At 37.5% G+C, this 19,044-nt stretch overlaps 1 protein-coding gene across 12 annotated transcripts in view; it reads left to right on the forward strand.

Annotated features, from left to right (window-relative positions):
* The window catches only part of PTPRM (protein tyrosine phosphatase receptor type M), a 451,289-nt gene that overhangs the window by 351,427 nt on the left and 80,818 nt on the right, over positions 1-19,044 (forward strand). For 5 of the 12 annotated variants that reach the window (XM_042839780.1, XM_042839782.1, XM_042839786.1 and 2 more), the window contains 5 exons: positions 2,922-3,073; positions 5,651-5,725; positions 5,952-5,978; positions 10,132-10,143; positions 10,905-11,092. In XM_042839780.1, the coding sequence (XP_042695714.1) occupies positions 2,922-3,073; positions 5,651-5,725; positions 5,952-5,978; positions 10,132-10,143; positions 10,905-11,092 (454 nt within the window). The remainder of the gene's footprint in view (positions 1-2,921; positions 3,074-5,650; positions 5,726-5,951; positions 5,979-10,131; positions 10,144-10,904; positions 11,093-19,044) is intronic. The other 7 variants (XM_042839783.1, XM_042839785.1, XM_042839789.1 and 4 more) reach the window with 3 other exon arrangements.

The raw sequence follows: 19,044 nt of genomic DNA on the forward strand, positions 1-19,044 counted from the left end.
ATAACTGATTAAAGAGAACCTGCTGACTCCATCTTGAAGATGAAAATGAATCAGTGTATGGTTGTACCCCTGTGCAACTAGAGAGAAAGGGAAGTCTTCTGAGAAAAAAAATGATTCTGCTTGTTTGCTGAAGCATTGCTCTGGTGCTGAAGAGTCCAGACGATTTTCCTATGATCTGCACAGCCATGAAATAAAAAGAATTGCAATAAGTGACTTACAGATGAAGTTTCACTGGCCTGTGGTTGTTGGCCACAGCTGGCCACAGTTGAGGTCTTTGGTTCACAACCCAGCTATCCAGATGGGATTTGACCAGCAAGCTGTCAGGTGACACAAAAAGGCCTTGTGTAGCTGACATAAAGAGGATAGGATGAGGAGACTTAGTGTGTTGCCATTTGAGCTAAGAGATGAAGGTAAAGAAAATTCACTGGTTTCATGTTTATCAGTTTGATAAACCTGCCCTTATTAAGGACTTGGTTTTTTGTGCATTAGGAGATAGGTCTCAAAATAGATACACCTCAGATTCTACTTTAAATAATATATCATTTTTTTATTGTGATTAGGGATGAGGGGAGGCTGGAGGTTTGTTCAGAGTTTATACACTATGAATTAATAAGGAACTAGTTTTGTTATCAGGTGTACAAGTCTGTTAGTCTTTTGATCAGAAAAGGTGTTGTAAAGTTCTGCCACTTAAACTCCTTATACTAAATTAAAATCCAGAAACAAAACCTTTGTTTAGTGCAAGTTATTTTTTTCTGCCAGCAGTGATACTCTGAATGACAAAATCAGAAGTTAAACTTCATCTACAAGAAGGATGTGACTTGTTACTGTTTATTACCTTGACAACAGCCTCTAAGTGGGACTTCAGTATTAGTGAATTCATTAGTGAATTTTTAAATCCTTACTCGGGAAAAATTGGTGGTGGGTAGATGGTTGGACTGTATAATCTTGGAGACCTTTTTCATGCTTGGTGATTCTGTGATTGTAATAATGAGCATGTGTGAGTTTTTATTGCACATCTAAATGTTTACTTCAAGACTGAGTCCTACAATTGGCTGCCATCCAACTGGTCGTAGGAGCACTCCTTCTTGATGTCAGTCACAGTCTAAAGTGTATTCATGGTAGCTCCAACTATTGCAGCTGCCTTCCAGGGTGGGATGAGTCAAAATACTGCTCATAGCTCCAGTTATTATAGCAGGTTTTTAAGGTAGAGTACTTCAATCACTTTCGGTCGTGGAGGTATGCCCTGATGAATTGAATTACTATCCATCAGTTTATTGAGGACCAGATGTGTGCCTTAATATTTTTGTCTGCAGTGACCCAATACCATGCTCTGCACTTTTAATTACCACTTTTATTAACCGCAAGATTTTAGGTTCAAAGCAACTTAGACCTTTAGTTGTGGGTTATGATACTGTTGGACTTGTTACTATACAGCTACTCAACTGTGACTCCCACACAAATAGCTTGTTATCTAGTTTAAGGCAAGAAATAGCAAGTAGGCAAGTGGAGAGCATGAAGGAACTGTGAGGCAATACTGATCAGAATAGTGAGCAGTAGTGTCAGTGCTTTCCCAACTGTAGGCAGTTATTTGAAGCAGAATAGTGAGTTATCTGTGGGGACCTTTGCAGAAACCTCTTCCCATATACTGCTGCAAACACACGTGCTCTTTTGAAAATCTAGTGGCAATGATATAAAATTTTTGTCTGTGTTGGGGATTGTTTTTTTGTACTGAATGAGAGCTAACAAAGAAAGGCTTTGAGAGGGGTGGTACAAGTTGGATATGCTTGGTGCAGGTTTCAAGAACTGGAAGGAAATACAGATAAAATGATAAGCTCTTGTAAGCTTTGGTTGCAGGTGTCTAAAAAGACCTTTCAAGTGGATGGACATGTGCCAGTTCAGTATATTTTTAAGAGAGAGAAAAAGTTACTGGACTGAGATATGAGAAGATCAAACTCCGTAGAGTAGTCATTTTTGTGCAAAACTTACACTTTGAAAGAAGTGGAAAACTAATGACGTCTGTAGGCAAGAACTTGGAGAAAAAGTTAGTCTGAAGTAGTCACAGGCTAGGGAAACAAGCCAAATGGATGTGGGATCCATCATCGGGGTCACAGGTGCTTCACAGAACCTGATGGAAAAATCAGGAGTGCTGCCTTGGAGATGTTATTTTGTGATAGTATCTAAGCATAATTAGATCTGTAGGAAGCAGTGAGTTTTTACTATACCCAGAAACAGATACAGAAAAGAGGAGATATGTCCAAAGCAGTTTTATAGTTTAACAAATCCCTATTATAGTATCAAAATCTCATCTCTGATGGATTGCTCCTGCTGAGAAGCAACTAACTCTTGTGACTAATCCCACTGAACACAAGTCAAGAGGGACAAAAAGTAGTCTTCAGAAATGCAAGTCAGATTAAAATGCAACTTGTTTGTGTATGTGAGAGATCATACCAGGAGGATACAGTATGATGTGCAGCAGTGAGCTGCATTATGTGTTGTCTCAATGACACAGCTCCAGATGGTTCTACACATGCAGAGTGGAAATTTTAACTGATCTATCAGTTCTAGTGAAATCTTATCTCCTGTCATTTTTGTTTATGCATTTAAACAGATGTAGTTTCTGATATAGTAGCTCAACATCACTTTCATATCCAGGTAGTCCCCTGTAACTCAGTGGTGCTCCCCAGGGATTAAGGTACTGTTCACTGCAAATGGGGGCATTGGCAACTTGCTCTTTGTTGTCAGGTGACATTTCAAGGTTAAATGTGATGTCAGTTGATGTTTCCAGAAGACTGGGAGTAATTGTGAATATGATGGCAATGTTGCTATAAACGATAATACTAATGTAAACAATATGAAGAATGTATCTGCTCACTGGGTTTTGTTGTTGTTGTTTTTTTTGTTCTCAACGTTCATTTCTTAAGAAAATTGGCTAAAAAGCGAAAAGAGACATTGAGCAGTACGCGGCAGGAAATGACAGTGATGGTGAATTCAATGGATAAAAGCTACACTGAGCAAGGCACCAACTGTGATGAAGCTTTCTCTTTCATGGACACACACAATCTAAATGGGAGATGTAAGTCTTTTCTTTCTTTCCTTCTTTTTTTCCTTTTTCTTCCACCTTAAAAAAAAAAAAAAAAAAAAAAAAAAAAAAAAAAAAGTGCAAATGGTTTTTAAAATATTCCTCATTACTCAGTCATGGAAAATCTATGGAGCACAGAGCCTCTCACTGTGCAGCACATTACAGGGTGTATTTGAATGAGTAAGACAGCCAGACAGCAAGAAAAGACTTCTTTAAAAATAATAAGAATAATTGAGCTTCTTTCTGCCCACTTTTTCTTCTGCAGAAGAGCAAATACAATACAGAAACAGCTGTAGTTTTTCCTTTCTCCGATCTCCATTATGTTAAAAATTTTATCTTCCTCATCCTGTCCCAAGTCCTTCAAATGCTTCCCCTCCTCACTTTTTTTTTTTTTTTTTTTTGGGGGTAGGCAAAATTATTTTTGAATGTCATAACGTAATAATGGTGATCCAATTGTCATATTATTTCCAGTTCTAGATGATTCTCTTTCTGTTGCTTGTGAAAAAAAAAAAAAAAAAAAAAATTAGCTGAATTATGAGCACTGCAGTTATAGGAGAATGCCTAAAATAATAATAAGAATAAGAGAATGCCTAAAATCCTGAGTCTTCATGGATCTACCCTCAAATTAAATAAAATTTAGGATATACATTTTCCTAACCAGAGTTTGGTCAAAGACTTGCCTCTGCCTGGGGGTTACCAATCACCAAAGACCAGGATTGCAGTAGTTTTTCATATAACTGTTAAAAAGAATGGGAAAAAAAGTTGACAAAACATTATAGTTTTTTGTAGCTCTTAAGGAATCTCAGGTTTTTTTTGTATACCAGTCTTTTTGAACATCATCAGAATTTAACAAAGATTCTATTTTGTTTCAAGTACTAGAAGACTGTAAGGCCCAATTCATAATATGCTTAAGAACATTGATTAGCTCAGTTGTTACAAACAGTCTGTGAAGTTTGTTCAGTAAGACTTCTTTCAGCAGCTTTGGGTTCAGAATTTGCAGTGTTCATTCGCATTTGTGTTGATTCTGAAATTACTTTGAAATAGATTTTTCAAAATCTGCCTTGCCTTTTTGGTGAGACTATCCCATTTTAGTTAATGAGACTGCTTCTTTAGTGAGGAGATCAAGAAGTTTGGCTTTCTCTTCTATCCTCATGGTGTAGTCTTCCACTATGTTGTTGAATGGTCGCAACAACCAAAGAACCTCCAGTTAGTTCCTGTGAGTACATCCCCTTTTCATGCAAACCACCTTAAAACAATTTGAAATTGCATGGCAAATACTTTACACTGACTGAGAACCAGAACCTTTAATTCAAGCTTTCTGTAATAAATGTGGTCACTAGAAGAATCAGTTTGACAGTCTTGAGAAAAATCTTTTTGTAAGACCTTGTTCTCAAGAGATTTAAAACATTCCTACCTCCTATAAAAGTTTATTGTCCTGGCAACATTCTGTATCTCACCAGTTTTATTAGCTGCCGCAACCTCGACCTCAGCTAGTCTCTACATCCATTTCCGAAAGAATTACCTCTGTGTCCTTTGCTTCTAGTGACAGAATCAAAGGAAAGTAGTCTCAGATATATTCATTTAGAGGATAAATGGTATCTTCCAGGATACGTTAGCCGGTTTCCAAATAGCTCCATTTTAACAAGGGCTGTTAACTGTGTACGAACAGCAAAAAAAAAAAAAAAAAAAAAGACAAATCGAAGCTACCAGTCATCTCAGTCTTTCTCATCCAGCTGATCCTGTCTTCCCAAACTCTGCTTTTTTTTTTCCTAAATTCCTGTTAGTTTGCTTATATGTATCCAGAATAAGTTTATATTTATTTACTCATCTGAGTTAATTTCAGCCGTACAGATAAGCAAAATTACCTCAACTAATGTCTAGTTTGAAAAAGCTTTGTTTAGCAACCTTTAATGAGTCTTTGGGTGAACATCCTCTGTAATGTTATGATTAATGCTCTCCTGTTGGATGTATCTGTGCTTACAAAGGTAATTCATATGATCTCTGGAAGCCAGGGAACTAACATTCTTTGTGTTCTGCCTTTTACAAACAGCTAAATCAGTAAACACCAATGCCAGCACTGGTGTATGTACAACAGCTTGAAAACCATTCTTAAAGAGTAATATTTAGAGCATAAATACCATCTGGGTATTATCCCCCCTTTGAACAAATTGAAAAAGACAGAGAAAAATGAACTGTAGCAGAATGTTTACCTACAGTATTTACTGTATTATTAAGTAAACTTACTAGTGATCAAAGCTTCTGTCAAAAGCACCTGTTGTCACTGTGATGTCTTTATTGAAGCACCAGTATTCAGTCTAGTCTTGTGATTTAAAAGGTATATTTGTCATCGCTGATCAAAATGCTTTATCTGATGATATTTCTTTCAAGGCAATTGATCAAATTCTGTAAGTCATTCATTTTGTTCACTAGACGCACCTGCTTTTCCCTAGGTCCCGATTAGAGTGTGACAAGCATGGCAGAAAACCAAATCAGCTGCACGTGCCTTGTCACTCAGCTTAGATAGCTGCATTGCACTCTGCCGTCTCTAACTAGCCTTCTTTCTTTTTGCAGCTGTATCTTCACCATCTTCATTTACAATGAAAACTAATACACTGAGCACGACAGTGCCTAACTCTTATTACCCAGGTAACCAATTTTTTTTTCTTTGCTTCAACCCCATGTAAATTTTTTCATTACAGAAGCGTATGTAATTATGTTATTATACTCCTTGCCATGGACATTTAATACGTGTTCCATGTAACCAGTTGCTTACAGTACCTTTCTGAAAGAAAACTCAGGAACGCTTATCAATCATTTTCTGTTCTCTCTCTTTTTACCTTTTCTGCATTGACCTCCTTATGATGTATGACAGATCCATTTGTGCCAACTGCAATTTTAGGTGAGAACATTTCCCTTTATCAAAGTTATTGCTGAAGTAATTTAGAAAGCCACAGACAATAGTATGCAAAAAAGCTGTAGTTTTATGCTCGAGGGAGGGGTGGTAGGCTTGTCTACACTGTGAGTGCTAAAGACAGTTATCAGGCTTGATTTCTACTGTCACAGTGCAAGTCAGGGGAGAAAAAAGAGAATTTTAACAAGTGGATTTGTGAGGAAATGTTTATGCATGTATTTGGAGTGATACAAAAGAATTTGATTATCACAGCAATTGAAATAGTTTCCCTCATTTTTTTCCTTTTTTTTTTTTCTCAGAACAGAAGATGTCACTTTTTAAAAACACCTTTTTTTCCTAATTAGACTATTCACAATGTAGAAAATCAGAAAAAATAGGGTTTGGGCCATCCACCAGCTATCATTTCTTACCATAATGCCACGGTTTCTCACATGATTGCCAAAGTGAAGTTTCAGAGGAGAGTTGGTATTTTGTATAGCAAAATAATAACATGACACTTCAGTAATACAGTTTATTGTGCATCAGGTGTCACAGGTATAAAATAAAGTGATAGAACTATAGTTTAAAAACATACAGTTAAAGTATACAGCATTTCCACAGGGAATTTGGGAAATCCTGTTGTTGTCCAATATCAGAAAGAGAGCAATTTCACACAGTAAGCAAATTGTAAACATGAAGTGCCATTGCATTGTCAGTGCTGAAGAAACTGACTACACTGTCTTGTATTTATTTACACTTTCTTCGCATAGTAACTTTAAACTAAACAGGGAAATACTTTAAAGTGATAAAATACAGAACAGTGCTCTGTAGCAAGAGTTCGAATTCCACTGCCAAACCTCTCTACTCGTCTTACTATTACTGACATTTTCTCCACCAATTTTTTTCTTCTTCGCCTTTTTCTTCATATCACCATAAAAAAAATGAAAAATAAAGACCTCTTAACTGATTCCTTTCTTTAAAATTCAAGTAAAACAATCTTAAATCGAATGAAGCACAGAGGAATTCCTTTCTTTAAAATTCAAGTAAAACAATCTTAAATAGAATGAAGCACAGAGGAACTTCCAGTATAGGAATTTGATCTGTGAAAGCTTGTTCTTGTAAAACAAGATTTAGAAAAGTGCATTTCAGTGTGTTAACTTTGAGAAGGAACCAGTGTGTTTTTATACATTATGTAAATTTGGGAGAAGGTAATGGTAGTGACTGTGACAATGTAATAATCTGCATGCAAATGAAATTTGCAGTGCCTTTTAACTGCCTGAAATGTTTAGATTTTTTTGTGTGTGCTTTAACATTCACTCAACACTTCATCCAGTAGATGTTCTGACCTTGTGGGTGGGCAAGGAGAAAAGTGTTATCAGGAGAAAAACTTTGAGATTTTTGTTGTCTGAGTTATTCCATCTTAGTTAATGTTTTCACTGGTTTCAGTTGGTTTTCCTTTTGTTTGCAATCCTTTGCAAAAAGTAATAGTAAAAATATTTGTTAGCTCTTTTTTCCCCACAAAAAATAATCTTTAAGTAAGCTGTTCAGATATCAGACAAACACATTGGAAGAAAAATAAATAAAAAAATCTTTGCATATATAAGTCTGTAAAGTCTTGAATTAGTTTGATACATATTTTATGGTCCAATACAGCAACATGTGACTTCCCATCTCAAAAAACCTTCTAGATATTTCCATGTAGATTATGAATATTTTTGTAGCCTTACATTTTAGAAGTATTATGAATGGTGTCGTATTCAAATAGGGCTTATTTCTCAAAAGGTGTTTATAATTGTTTCTATAAGAATAATGTTTTACTTGAGGTAAATCAAATTAGCTGTGTTCAAATCAGTTGAAGATTACAGCTATTAACAGAAGTGCTGTGTTTCTGTTGCAACTAACACCTGCTCTTGCCACCTTTCAATGTTTAAAGAAGCCATTTTAGGCTGTAGGGTCAAGTGTGTAGTTAAAAGTGTGACCTCCTTGGAAGGTACAGGTATTGCAAATGGCTGAGCTCAGTTTTCTCAGTCAGAAACTCCTGCAATGGCTGCAATACACTTACTATTTCCAAATTTCTCTATAGCACAATTTTGGGCCGATTCGTGCATATTAGGAGCTCCACCAAACAGAAAGAGAAAATTAATTAAAGCTAATGACGTACAGTTCAAATGGGCAACAATCTTACTTCTCAGTTTCAGATATGAGGAAATTTTCATATATTTGAGGGAGAACTTTCATGCTTATTCTAATAACTGAAAAGAAAACTTGAGAGCTCAATTAAAGCTTTACATGACAGCCACTAAATTTACATGAGTGTAGGTCATGCTTGTCATGTTTCAGTTGTATGTATTACTGAAATTGGAGAAATAAAAGAGTGCTGTCCTGAAGATAGCGTGCTGGGTTTGCAGATGCCTCGCATGCTATAAGGTCATATAAGTGGCAAGTTAATATATTTTTTTAAGTGTTGTACAACTCTATGGGAATCAGTAAATGGGAAGTAGAATAACTGAAATTGTAAGAGATCTTAAACAAAAGGGACAGACTTCCCATTCTGTATGAACATTCCATCTGGAAGAGCTCACCCTTCCAGAGAGCAGAAATGCTGAAAAGCTTGCGCTAGAGTGCTCAAAAGCAAACCAAAAAACTGTAATATTTGTGGTTTCATAATATATCATATAAACCAAGGAATGTAAGTGCTTTGTTTAAAGCAACTTAATACATTATTCCTGAAGAAAGAAAAATGGGATTAATGTAACTATAAGAAATAAAGAGACGGAGAGAGGAAAATTAAAACAAAGGAGGTCGTGGAAAATAAACTAATAAGGATGAAACTGCAGCTTTGATAGCATAAGAATCTGATATCTGTTAACTTTGCATTCATCCCAGATATTAACAGTTTGGGTTACGAGGGTTTCCCTAATTTGGAGAGGAAAAAATAATGATTAAAAAAAAGCTAATTCTCTAACCTGCTTCCAAAATGGAAATAAGCCACCCAAAAATCATAATCCTACACTTTTTTTTTTTGTCTTTTTTGTCTTAGCCACTTTGTAGTTTTCAGGTGCCATTTCAACAGCGACATATTGTACCTACACTTGTATACCACGTTTCATGCCATGCATCCCAAGGTGCTTTGCAGTACAATTTTATCACACAGTAGACAGAAGTTGTCAAATTCTCTCACTAAATGATGAGTCTGTTTCCTTCTAGATTGATTCAGGTTACTAAACCAGCATGAAAAATAGTGCACATACTCATGCCCATAAATTGTTCTCTGCTTGGTTTAGATTTAAATGCACCTTCCATACTGACTGTATGAGGACCAGATTTCATACATCTTGTTATCACTGTGAACTGACAAATCCTGAAATCATTCCTGAAATATTATTCTTCGAATTCTGTGGCATTAACATCTATTTCCAGTGATACAAGTATGACCAGAATCTCACCTTTAATGAGATGTGGTAGTATGTTTAGAATGTAAAAGAGAATTCGGGACCTTTTCATTCAGAAAAAATGAATAGCTTTCAGCTATGATGTATTTAACTTCTGAATGTGGCTATATATTTTTAGTGCTTCCCTATCATTCATTGTATTTTACAAAAGATTTTTTTTTTGTATATTTATAAATATATTCTACTTGTAAACCTCTTGCGCTGTGCAGCCAACAAGGAGTACTTTGGCCAAGTCAATGCCCTACATCTATAATTGCAGTTAAAAATCAAGAACTCCTTGAGATACATAAAATTATTATTTGGGTAGCAGTAAAATGTATTTTTAATGATATTTTGACCTCAGAATTTGGGTTGCTTTTTTTTTTTTCTTCTCAAGTCTTTACTAGTCTTAAGAACTCCCATCTAAATAGGAAGAAAATGACTTTGCTTCCTTAGTAGAGAGCATTTTCATATCTGTTTTATTGCAAAGTGTACATTTTGATCTCAGTTACATCTTTGTGAACTGATTCACAGTAAGATAGCTTTGTGCTATTGGAGTTGATTTATACAGTGAAACTGAGATCAGAATCTGACTCATTTAGGAAATCACACTGTAAAGACTAAATTACAAACATAAAATTACCTGTAATTATTAATGTAGTACTGTTGCTTATGCCCTGTTTCCTTTTTCTCCTCCTCTTTTTTTCTCCTGATTTGTATCTTCTTAAAAGTGCCAATCAATGGTAAGTTGCCCATTTGCCCCATGGAAGAGATGTGGAGGGTTGGGAGAGTATGTGTTTCATCCAAATTATAACCAGCCCACTGGGTTTTCCTGTTTGTTGGCTTGCATGTCAGTTGACACATAACATTTCACGCCTAATGTGATGGCTCATGATATACCGTGGTCCTAAAGCATGTTCAGCAGCCAGTCAAGACATTTTTCCTGATCAGATGATCCTCTGCATTTGTCCTCTTGTAGTTTGTCTCTAAACGTTGTATCAGATCTACATTTCCATTGCAGTCCTAGCTTGATGAAACCATAAGCCATTTTGTGCATCCTTTTATTTTGCTCACTCCAAACATTTGCTCTAAATTTGCAGCGTAAAATATTTCAGTTAACTAATCTAAGAAGTCTACAAGTCCTGTTTTGTTCTATAGGACTTGTTGAAGTTTCAGAATGAAACTTCTATGCAACTTAGAACCAAATGCCTAATTTAAAACTCTTTTATAATCAGCCAGTGTTATTTAAAGCAATATTATAGTTCGGACTGCTCTGCAATGCTTCCATTGTAGAACCATGGAATTTGCCTCATTCCAATCAGTCTTGCAATTTCCCTGTGTAAACTGCTCCATGGATTTACTGTTCTTCTGGCACATAGCCTTCACAGACAGAAGCAATGTTGATGATGTCAGATTTCTGCCATTCTTCTAGAAATCTGTGTGATTTGTATTTTTGTTTATAAGTAAAAATGAGCCAGTACATAATGAGATACTCTTTTTCTAGATGAAACCCATACGATGGTCAGTGACACAAGCAGCCTGGTTCAATCCCATACCTACAAGAAGCGAGATCCAGCGGATGTGCCCTATCAGACTGGACAGCTTCATCCAGCCATCCGTGTAGCTGACTTACTGCAGCACATCACCCAAATGAAGTGTGCAGAAGGCTATGGATTTAAAGAGGAGTATGAAGTAAGTATCAGATCTCATGATCTGATTAGTGTGTCTTCTGCCCTGTTGGCTTTATCTGTCTGCCAGCTGTACCACAGAATGGGAGAAATAATTACTCAACCCAGTAAACCAAGTGCTGTGTCACGGGAGGTACTGAATGGAAAGGATCACCTCCACAGTAAGCAAAGTTTCTGGTTGTAACAAGTCAGGATGAAGAGTGAGAAGCAAAACCTTTCTTGGAAATCTCTGCCTAATTCTACTTGCAGAAATATGTATATTGAAAAAGCAGCTTCACTAGCATTCTCCTGGAACTTACACTATTTTTCTTTTACTGCTATCTAATCAGACTTGCCCTGTAACATGGTATTACTTGGGAAATCAAGTTCTAGAAGCAGTATTTTTCACATTAATTGTGAGAGACACTAATCATTGCAAGGGTGTGCTCACATGTTCAGAGAGGTCCATAAGGCTATAAAATGTATTCTCTGCTGTCTCAAATTTTTCTTGCTTTCTGGAGGCTATCTCTAATACTCATTGTTCTTTATATGAACTTATAGTCTCTCTTTTTGCTGTTTGGCTTTTTTTTTCATTCAGCTTCTGTTTCTTCCCTTCATGCTACATTGACCTGTTCTTTGCTGTTATCCTCTTAGTGTTAAAAGTTATGACCACTATGTCCTGGCAAAGAATAGAAGAATGCAAAATCATGACTGCTGATCTTATCTTACTTGTGAGATAAGTCTGTCCATCTAGGTAGAAGAAAAAAAAAGCAAAACACAAGCAGACCTTGCTCTCATGCCCAAAACTATGGGTAATATTATACCCTCCTTTGAAAATTTGTTTATGCTGTAGAGCATCAAGGAACATATTGCTCCTCATCCGAATCGTATAGCTGAATCAATGGCAACATCTCAGCCTGGGTTGGCTGTCTAACATGAGACCCTTTGAAATCTGATAGGTCCAATATTTTAGTATTTAGAACATACAAATGAATGCCCTTTTTCCTCTTTTCTTTGTCTTCTACCTCAGAGTTTAAGGAGTTTGTTAATGTAGGTGGGTCTCACATGGTATTATAGAGTAGAGTAGAGTTTCCCAGAGCAGATCTTAATCCAGAAAACAAGTAGCATGAAAATATTACTTCACAAAGGAAAAATAGTTATGATTGACCCACAGGACTGGACTACAGAGTGCCAAAATTGTCATAGGAGTGCGTGAGAATTTGTGAAATAATTTTCCACTGCTGAGGTAGAAAGATGCACTGCATAAAAATTTGTGGTGTCTGGTATGTGGCATACTTGAAGCTATCAACTCAAAGCACTCTAACTTTTAATGCTTTATATGGACATGAACTGTGATCTAAGATAATGTGCACAGACTAAAAAATAACTGTTCTCTGTTCTGAGGTCTAGGAAACAAATGTGATCAGCAGCAGCCCACCGTCCTGTTCCCAGGGGCAAGTTATTCTTGACAGAGACTGTATCTACTTCAGTGCGTAGTAGTGTCCATCTAATGGAAGGCCCTATCCAAACTGCACTGCACCTCTAACCAAGTGTTACAGTCCTTAATTTCCTTTCCTTGGAAACTGAGATGTGAGAAATCAGAGGAACAGTTGTTCTGGTGTGATGTTATTCCAATGTAGCCAGTAAGAAGCAGAGTAATCCAAATGCAATTTTAACCATCTTCTCAAAATAGAAGCCAGCAAAAAAAGATCCCTTCTTATTCTTTAATCTGATAGAAAAAGAAGGGATGACAACCAGCGAAAACCATTTAAATTGCTTTCACCCTGTAGGGCAAGCAACAGTTTATCTTTTGGTCATGCACAGGTGTGTTCTGCTCTATGGGCTCAGTGTATCGTGCTTAAATTTTGAAGGTAGGAACTCATGTATTTGCTGCTGCAGGTCCTTCACTACGAAGACATTACTTGTTTATATAATACCTTGCTTAGTTTTTACTAGCCTGCTTTTTGCAAGAAATAGTGTTTTTGAGGCGTTTGTTGTGCTCTGTCATGACGGCTGTACGATATAAAAATTGCTTAAATATGTAATTGTTTAAACTGGTGTTTGTAGCATTATAAGCTTTCAAAGCCCATGCTTCAGGCCCTTTCCAAAGTCAACGACGACAATTTTTTTTTTCCCCTCAAATGTAGAAAACAATTAATTCCCAGAAGGAGGTAATCACTTGTCAACTTTCATTTGTGCAGCTGACTTAAGCAAGTTTGTTCCTTTGAGCTTTTTATGACACTGTTATTTTAAAATGATAGAATTTTATTCTTGTCTGTGGAAAAGATTTGCTCATCAGCCAGAACCCTTTGTACCAGCATTAAGCCTAGAGGAAAGCTACAATTAATTTATATATTAAAAAAAGAGGACTGTAAAATGGAATTTATAATGCAACCAACGACATGGCTTTTTAACTACAGCAGATCAGATGATACTACAGAGAAACAGTTTCCAGGAAAATCACTTAATTTTAAGCTTACCAAGCTGAGGAATGGCATCCCATTACAGACAATAAGTACAGTCATGACTGATGACAGTAGGTGCAATACATTTGGGTGCAGTGTGTAAGTAAAGGGAGATTTAAGATATTGCTGCATCGTATAGGTAATTTTCTATAACCAGAGTGAACTACAACTAACTATACATTTCAGGTTTTTTTTCCACTGACCTACTGCAGTATTGCTTTTTTTTTTTTTTTGTCCATGTGCATTGAAAAAAATGCTCAATCTGTTGTAGCACTGCTAAGATTGAGAATCAGTTTGTTTATGCTGTTGTCAAACTGATACTGTCCTCTTCACAAGGTTGACCTAGGCAATGGAAGAACTTTTTTCCTTGTAAGTTATCAGAAGGATAACAGTCCAAATGAAAAGGAAGAAATGGTTTGACAGGGGATTTGTTTTGAATCAAGTCTCATACATGATTTTTGCTCTAACAAGACAGTAGGATTATATATTCTCAGCAGGGAGAGTTTGGTTCAGGAGAAATTCACACAGGATTCGCTCTGAAAATAAATCTGTTGAAGTGAACAGAAAGTGAAGTAGCATATTACCCATTAGCGGCACTTCAGAGGAGTAAAAGGATACGGTGCACTCGCTGTCATGCATAGTTATAAGTGCTTTAAAATAAGATTTCATAATTAGGAACACAGTTCACAATAATTGGGACAGTAGTTCACAATCCACGTAATTTTAAGTCCTGTTGGCTTCACAGTTTTTAGAGTAACATAACCGAAGCAAAGGAAAAGGTTGAAAAATCATCTTTTGCAATGACAGGCTGGTGCTTGATCGCTCCCTGCTCCACTCTGCGATGCAGTGGCCCATTTGATAAGCTGAGTACCCTCAGGTCCCATGTATAGGGCCTCAAGAGGGCACAGAACTTGGCAGGATTGTGCCCTTCCCCATGGAGAAGAGATACTTTGTTCTCAGTGCTGACAAGGTTTTGCTGAAGTATTAGTAGGGAAGCATCCTGGCTCTGCTCCTGCTGTGGCGTGTGTGAGGATTCCTGTTCCCTAGGGCAGAATCTGGCCCCGAGTTTTGGCTGCAGCCATGCAGCTTTGGATCTGGTGTCTAGTTGTGTCTGCAGAGCAGCAGCAAAGACAGGCATGTCCTCAGCAGTGCGTCAGTAGCAAGTTCATGCCCATTTATCCAGGTGTTTCTCAGGTGCGGAAATAGCATGGGTACATTACTGTAAGCCAAGGACTCAAGCACAGACCTTCATTTACAGCCTGGTGGAGTGTTAATGATTGGAAAGGATTGCACAGAAATCCTTAAACTCTGGGAAATTTTCACACAGCTAGTCTGCAGTAGAGTTTTAAAATCCTTTCTATCCCCTGCCAGACCCTTAAGAAAGGAAAGGTTTTGGCTTGGTTCCAGCAGCATTAGATTGACAGAATAACATTGGCCTGATTACAAAACACCTTCCCCTACCCTCACCCCCCCCCAACCTCCCCAACTGTGCATTATTTTAGCTGCTCCCCGCTTCCGAAGCATGAGAGCTTGCACTAATGATGGAGAGGGAACATTGCTGATCTCCTTTCTGCATTACAGAAGCTATTCAAATAGGATACAAAGATTAAAGTGGTCTCTGTATTTCACTACCTTTTTCCCTTATACTTGCCACCTTTTCAGACTTCCTAGTTTCACAGGGCCTTACACTGTGTCTTTTCACAAAGATCAATATCTGTTAAAAGGTCTTAAACACTGCTGCAAAGGAGTGAGTTCATCCTTCCTAGGGAGGAGATGGAGTAGGCTTCTCTAGGCCACCACAGCTTAGCACAGCTAGGATGGAAATGGAAAAATTTATTATGCTTATTGTTTTAATTAAGATTTATTTTAGACTCTATTTTTGGTTCTTTCAATCTACAAAGCATTTTATCTGTTCACTGTGAATTGTTTTTTTGCCAAATAAACCTCTGTTGATATAAGTCTCAAACAGATTTCAGAGTGTCTACATAAGAGCTTGGACTGGTTTAGTCGAATTGATTTAAAAACACACCTTTAATTAAACTGGTGCAACATTGTGTAGATAAAGCCTTGCAAAATCGATTCCACATTATGTTCCATGACAGGGACTTCTGAGCTTCCATTATCTCAAAAACTGAGGTAACTTTGAAAAGCCAGGGTTTGCAGAGGGTATCCTTCTCAGATCAACCTCGTTTGCTGTCACTATCAGCACTGTCAGAAACAGGCTTTTAAAAAGGTTTCTCTGTATAACGTTAACTTTAAAGCCTTTCCCTCTGCTGTGTCTCTCTCCTTCCTTCTCCTCCCTTCCTGAAATGCATTCCCTTTCTCAAGGTTTTGTGGCAGTTCAGCTGTTTCACTCAGGAAGCAATTTTAAACTAGTACCATTGAGGCCATACTGCTCCTAATATGTAGGAGTTACATGCTGTCAAGACACACTGTACCGATTGTGCTGCTTTTATGCTGCGTGGTCTCCATCCACTCTGAGGGGTTGCACCAATGTATCTATATTAATTGCTAAATCACTGCACTTAAACAGGCAGATACTGATGTGAATACAGGCACAGAGGGCCTTTCAAGGTCAGGAACATGAAATGTATTATCTAATGTATGTTAACCAATTCATTTTATTTTAGCACTTCTTAACACCTATTATAGATTGGTAGCAGTATTTTGAAATAGGTTCCCTGGTCATGGTCGCTGTTTAGTTATACCTTGGGGGATTGTGGTCAAAGGTGATGATGAAAAATGAATAATTTGAAGAGGATTTGGAGGTGAGTGGTGAGAATAATGGAGGGTAGAAACAAAACATATGCATTGAAATGGAACTTCAAAGGTACATAAGTAGATGTGCTGTCAATGAAAAAAGAGTTTTTCACACTGTGTACTGGTGGTCTGTGAAATACCTGCAATAAAAAAGAGAACAGCTTAAGGAAACAAAACAAGAAAAACAAACTCTCTTAAAACAGCATAAATACAAATCCTGGGCTTTAGGAGCAGAAAATATTGCAGGCAAGCTTGGAATTTTTTGTGGAGAAAGTTTACCCCATAGTTACCCACTGAAGGCTTTGCTTTCTCCAAAGCACTGTTACACAAATGTCTAACTGAGGACAGAAATCTGGTAGAGTTTCCTTTTGCTTCTGTCGTGCAAATGCATGGCAGACCAGAATCTTGTCAGCTCAACCAGCTCTTCCATCACAGGTTTTCTTTTTTTTTGTTCCAGCTGTAAGAAAAATGCACTGCCACATAAAACTTCTGAGTCCTGTGCTCTGGGGCCCTGAAACTGAAACTTCATGAATAGCAGGAGAAATAAGAGTTTTGTTGATGTTAGGTTGATATAACTGCTGATAGGACTCAGCTGGTGCTGCTTTTTCTACGTTTGTTCTTTATGCCTGCAACTGGCTTGTCTCACCTCCAATCTGTACATTTTTATCACGCTTTTTGCCTGATTTTATTTGATATTCTGCAGCACCTGCTGAGGCAGTCAATACCACAATCAGTGCGGGTTATTTTCTATCCTGCAAGACACATATTAGAAAGAAAGCAAAAAGACTCTGGAACATCAGGAGGGAATGAGGGCATTAGTACATAGTTTAAATACATGAAGGGCAACATATGTGTCCTCCAGAACTGGGAGAAAGATGACTGTTTTTCTTTTTTTTTTTTCTCTTTTTGTTTCTGTAGTAATGAGAAAACTCATTGGAAATTGGAAACATAAGAGAAATCAAAACATAAGTAAAATAGTGGGAATTTATCCTGTGGAATCAGTGTGGAAGAGTATTGGAAATACTCCTCTGTAGTGATTCTTGCTATTATTTTTTGTGAAAAGCTGTAGATAATTAGATAGAGCTGGAAAAAGTCACCTTAATATCCATTTGTATCTTTAGTCTTTAATACTGGGAAGTTGCAGTGGTTTGATTATTGGCATCATACATGTTCTCTTTTGTGCACAATGGATAACCACTGTTTAAGGCGATAAAAAAGTTTATATGTGAGCTGGGGGTTCCTTTTCCTTTATCAAAGGTCTGTGTTCAGAATACCCCACTTTCATCAGATTACCGTGAGGTCTACAACAGCCTTCCACAGGTAATTTATCCCTGTATGGGTTTATCCCAGACTCACGGATGCTGGAAGCCTCAGCACCAGAGATCTTGTCTCAGGAGGTTAAAAAGAATGGTAGAACCAAGCAGCTGATGTGTCCACAAACGATGTTTTGGTTTGGAAGTACTAAGGTACTCCAGGTCAATACCAAGCTGCTAAAATGAAGTCATTCCAACCCAGAAACTACATTTGCTAATATATGACATACACAAGTAATGACACAGCCTCCCAGTGCATGCAGTATCCCTTTATTTCTTTAGTAAGGGTAGCTTCAGATGTTGATCACTCCAAGGGTGGTGACACACTGGAACAGGTTGCCCGAGGAGGTTGTGGGTGCCCCATCCCTGGAGGCATTCAAGGCCACCTGGTCTGGTGGTTGGTGACCCTGCAGACATAGCAGGGGGGTTGAAACGAGATGATCATTGTGGTTCTTTTCAACCCGTGCCATTCTGTGATTCTATGATCAAAAGGAATCAGCTGGTAACAATTTCAGCTGGATGGTAGTTGATAGAAGTTTGGTCTTCTCACTTCAGAGACACTTTCATTTTACTACATATGTGTTGTGCCAGTATTATACAATGCTGAATCTATCCTTGATAACTGAGAATTTCTGTTCTTAACAGGTTTTGAATGTATGAAAGGTGCTGTCTCAGTGCTTAATCTCATTCACACAGCAGTTCCTTCCTGTCTTGTGCTGCGGTGATTGCCCAGTGATTGAGGTGCCCCAGGATGATTTCTAAATCTCATTGTTTCCTTCTCCAATTCTTCCTAAATGCCTTCTCCAATTTAAGTAGATGTGCACGTATATGCAGAAGCAGCTTTCTAGTTTGCTTTCATTAAAGCAGGTTTAATTAAAGTTTATTCTTATCACAGATTATAGATTTAGGCAGGTCGTGGCTTCATTACAAAGGCTTTGGGTTTTTATCTGTTTGAATAATAAAATTGTGGAGGTATATATGTTACAGCCCCTCCATACCCCTAGGATTACTTTCAGTGCGGTGCAGGCAGCTGTTTGCTCATGCTGTGTCATGGCTGGTACTGATCAGTCAGTTAGCTGAGTGTTAAGCTCCTGTTTTCCTCTCCTTGATACCCCAAACATTCTGAACTGTATTATATGAATTCAAGAATAAGGATGCCTAATTCAGCCCAGTCCTTCAAGTTTAGGCTGCATCTCAAGGAATGCCTGGTAACTTTTAAGTGCATCTGTCATAACAATTGCATCCCTTTAAACACTGTTAGAACAGGTGACTGGTAACTGTATGCAACTAAGTTTTATGTAGACTCAGAAAGCTTGTTTTGGTTTGGTTTGCTTTTTTTTCTCTATCTTCAGTCCAACTGCACAGCGGTCTTCGAAATTCATTTTAATTTTGTACCCCTTTTATTTGACTCCCTGCTTAGGATCCTTTATTCCCTCAAG

The sequence above is a fragment of the Centrocercus urophasianus genome, unplaced genomic scaffold (assembly GCF_019232065.1).
Source record: "Centrocercus urophasianus isolate 14NV4802_14NV808 unplaced genomic scaffold, USGS_Curo_1.0 seq_11, whole genome shotgun sequence".
NCBI lineage: Eukaryota > Metazoa > Chordata > Aves > Galliformes > Phasianidae > Centrocercus > Centrocercus urophasianus.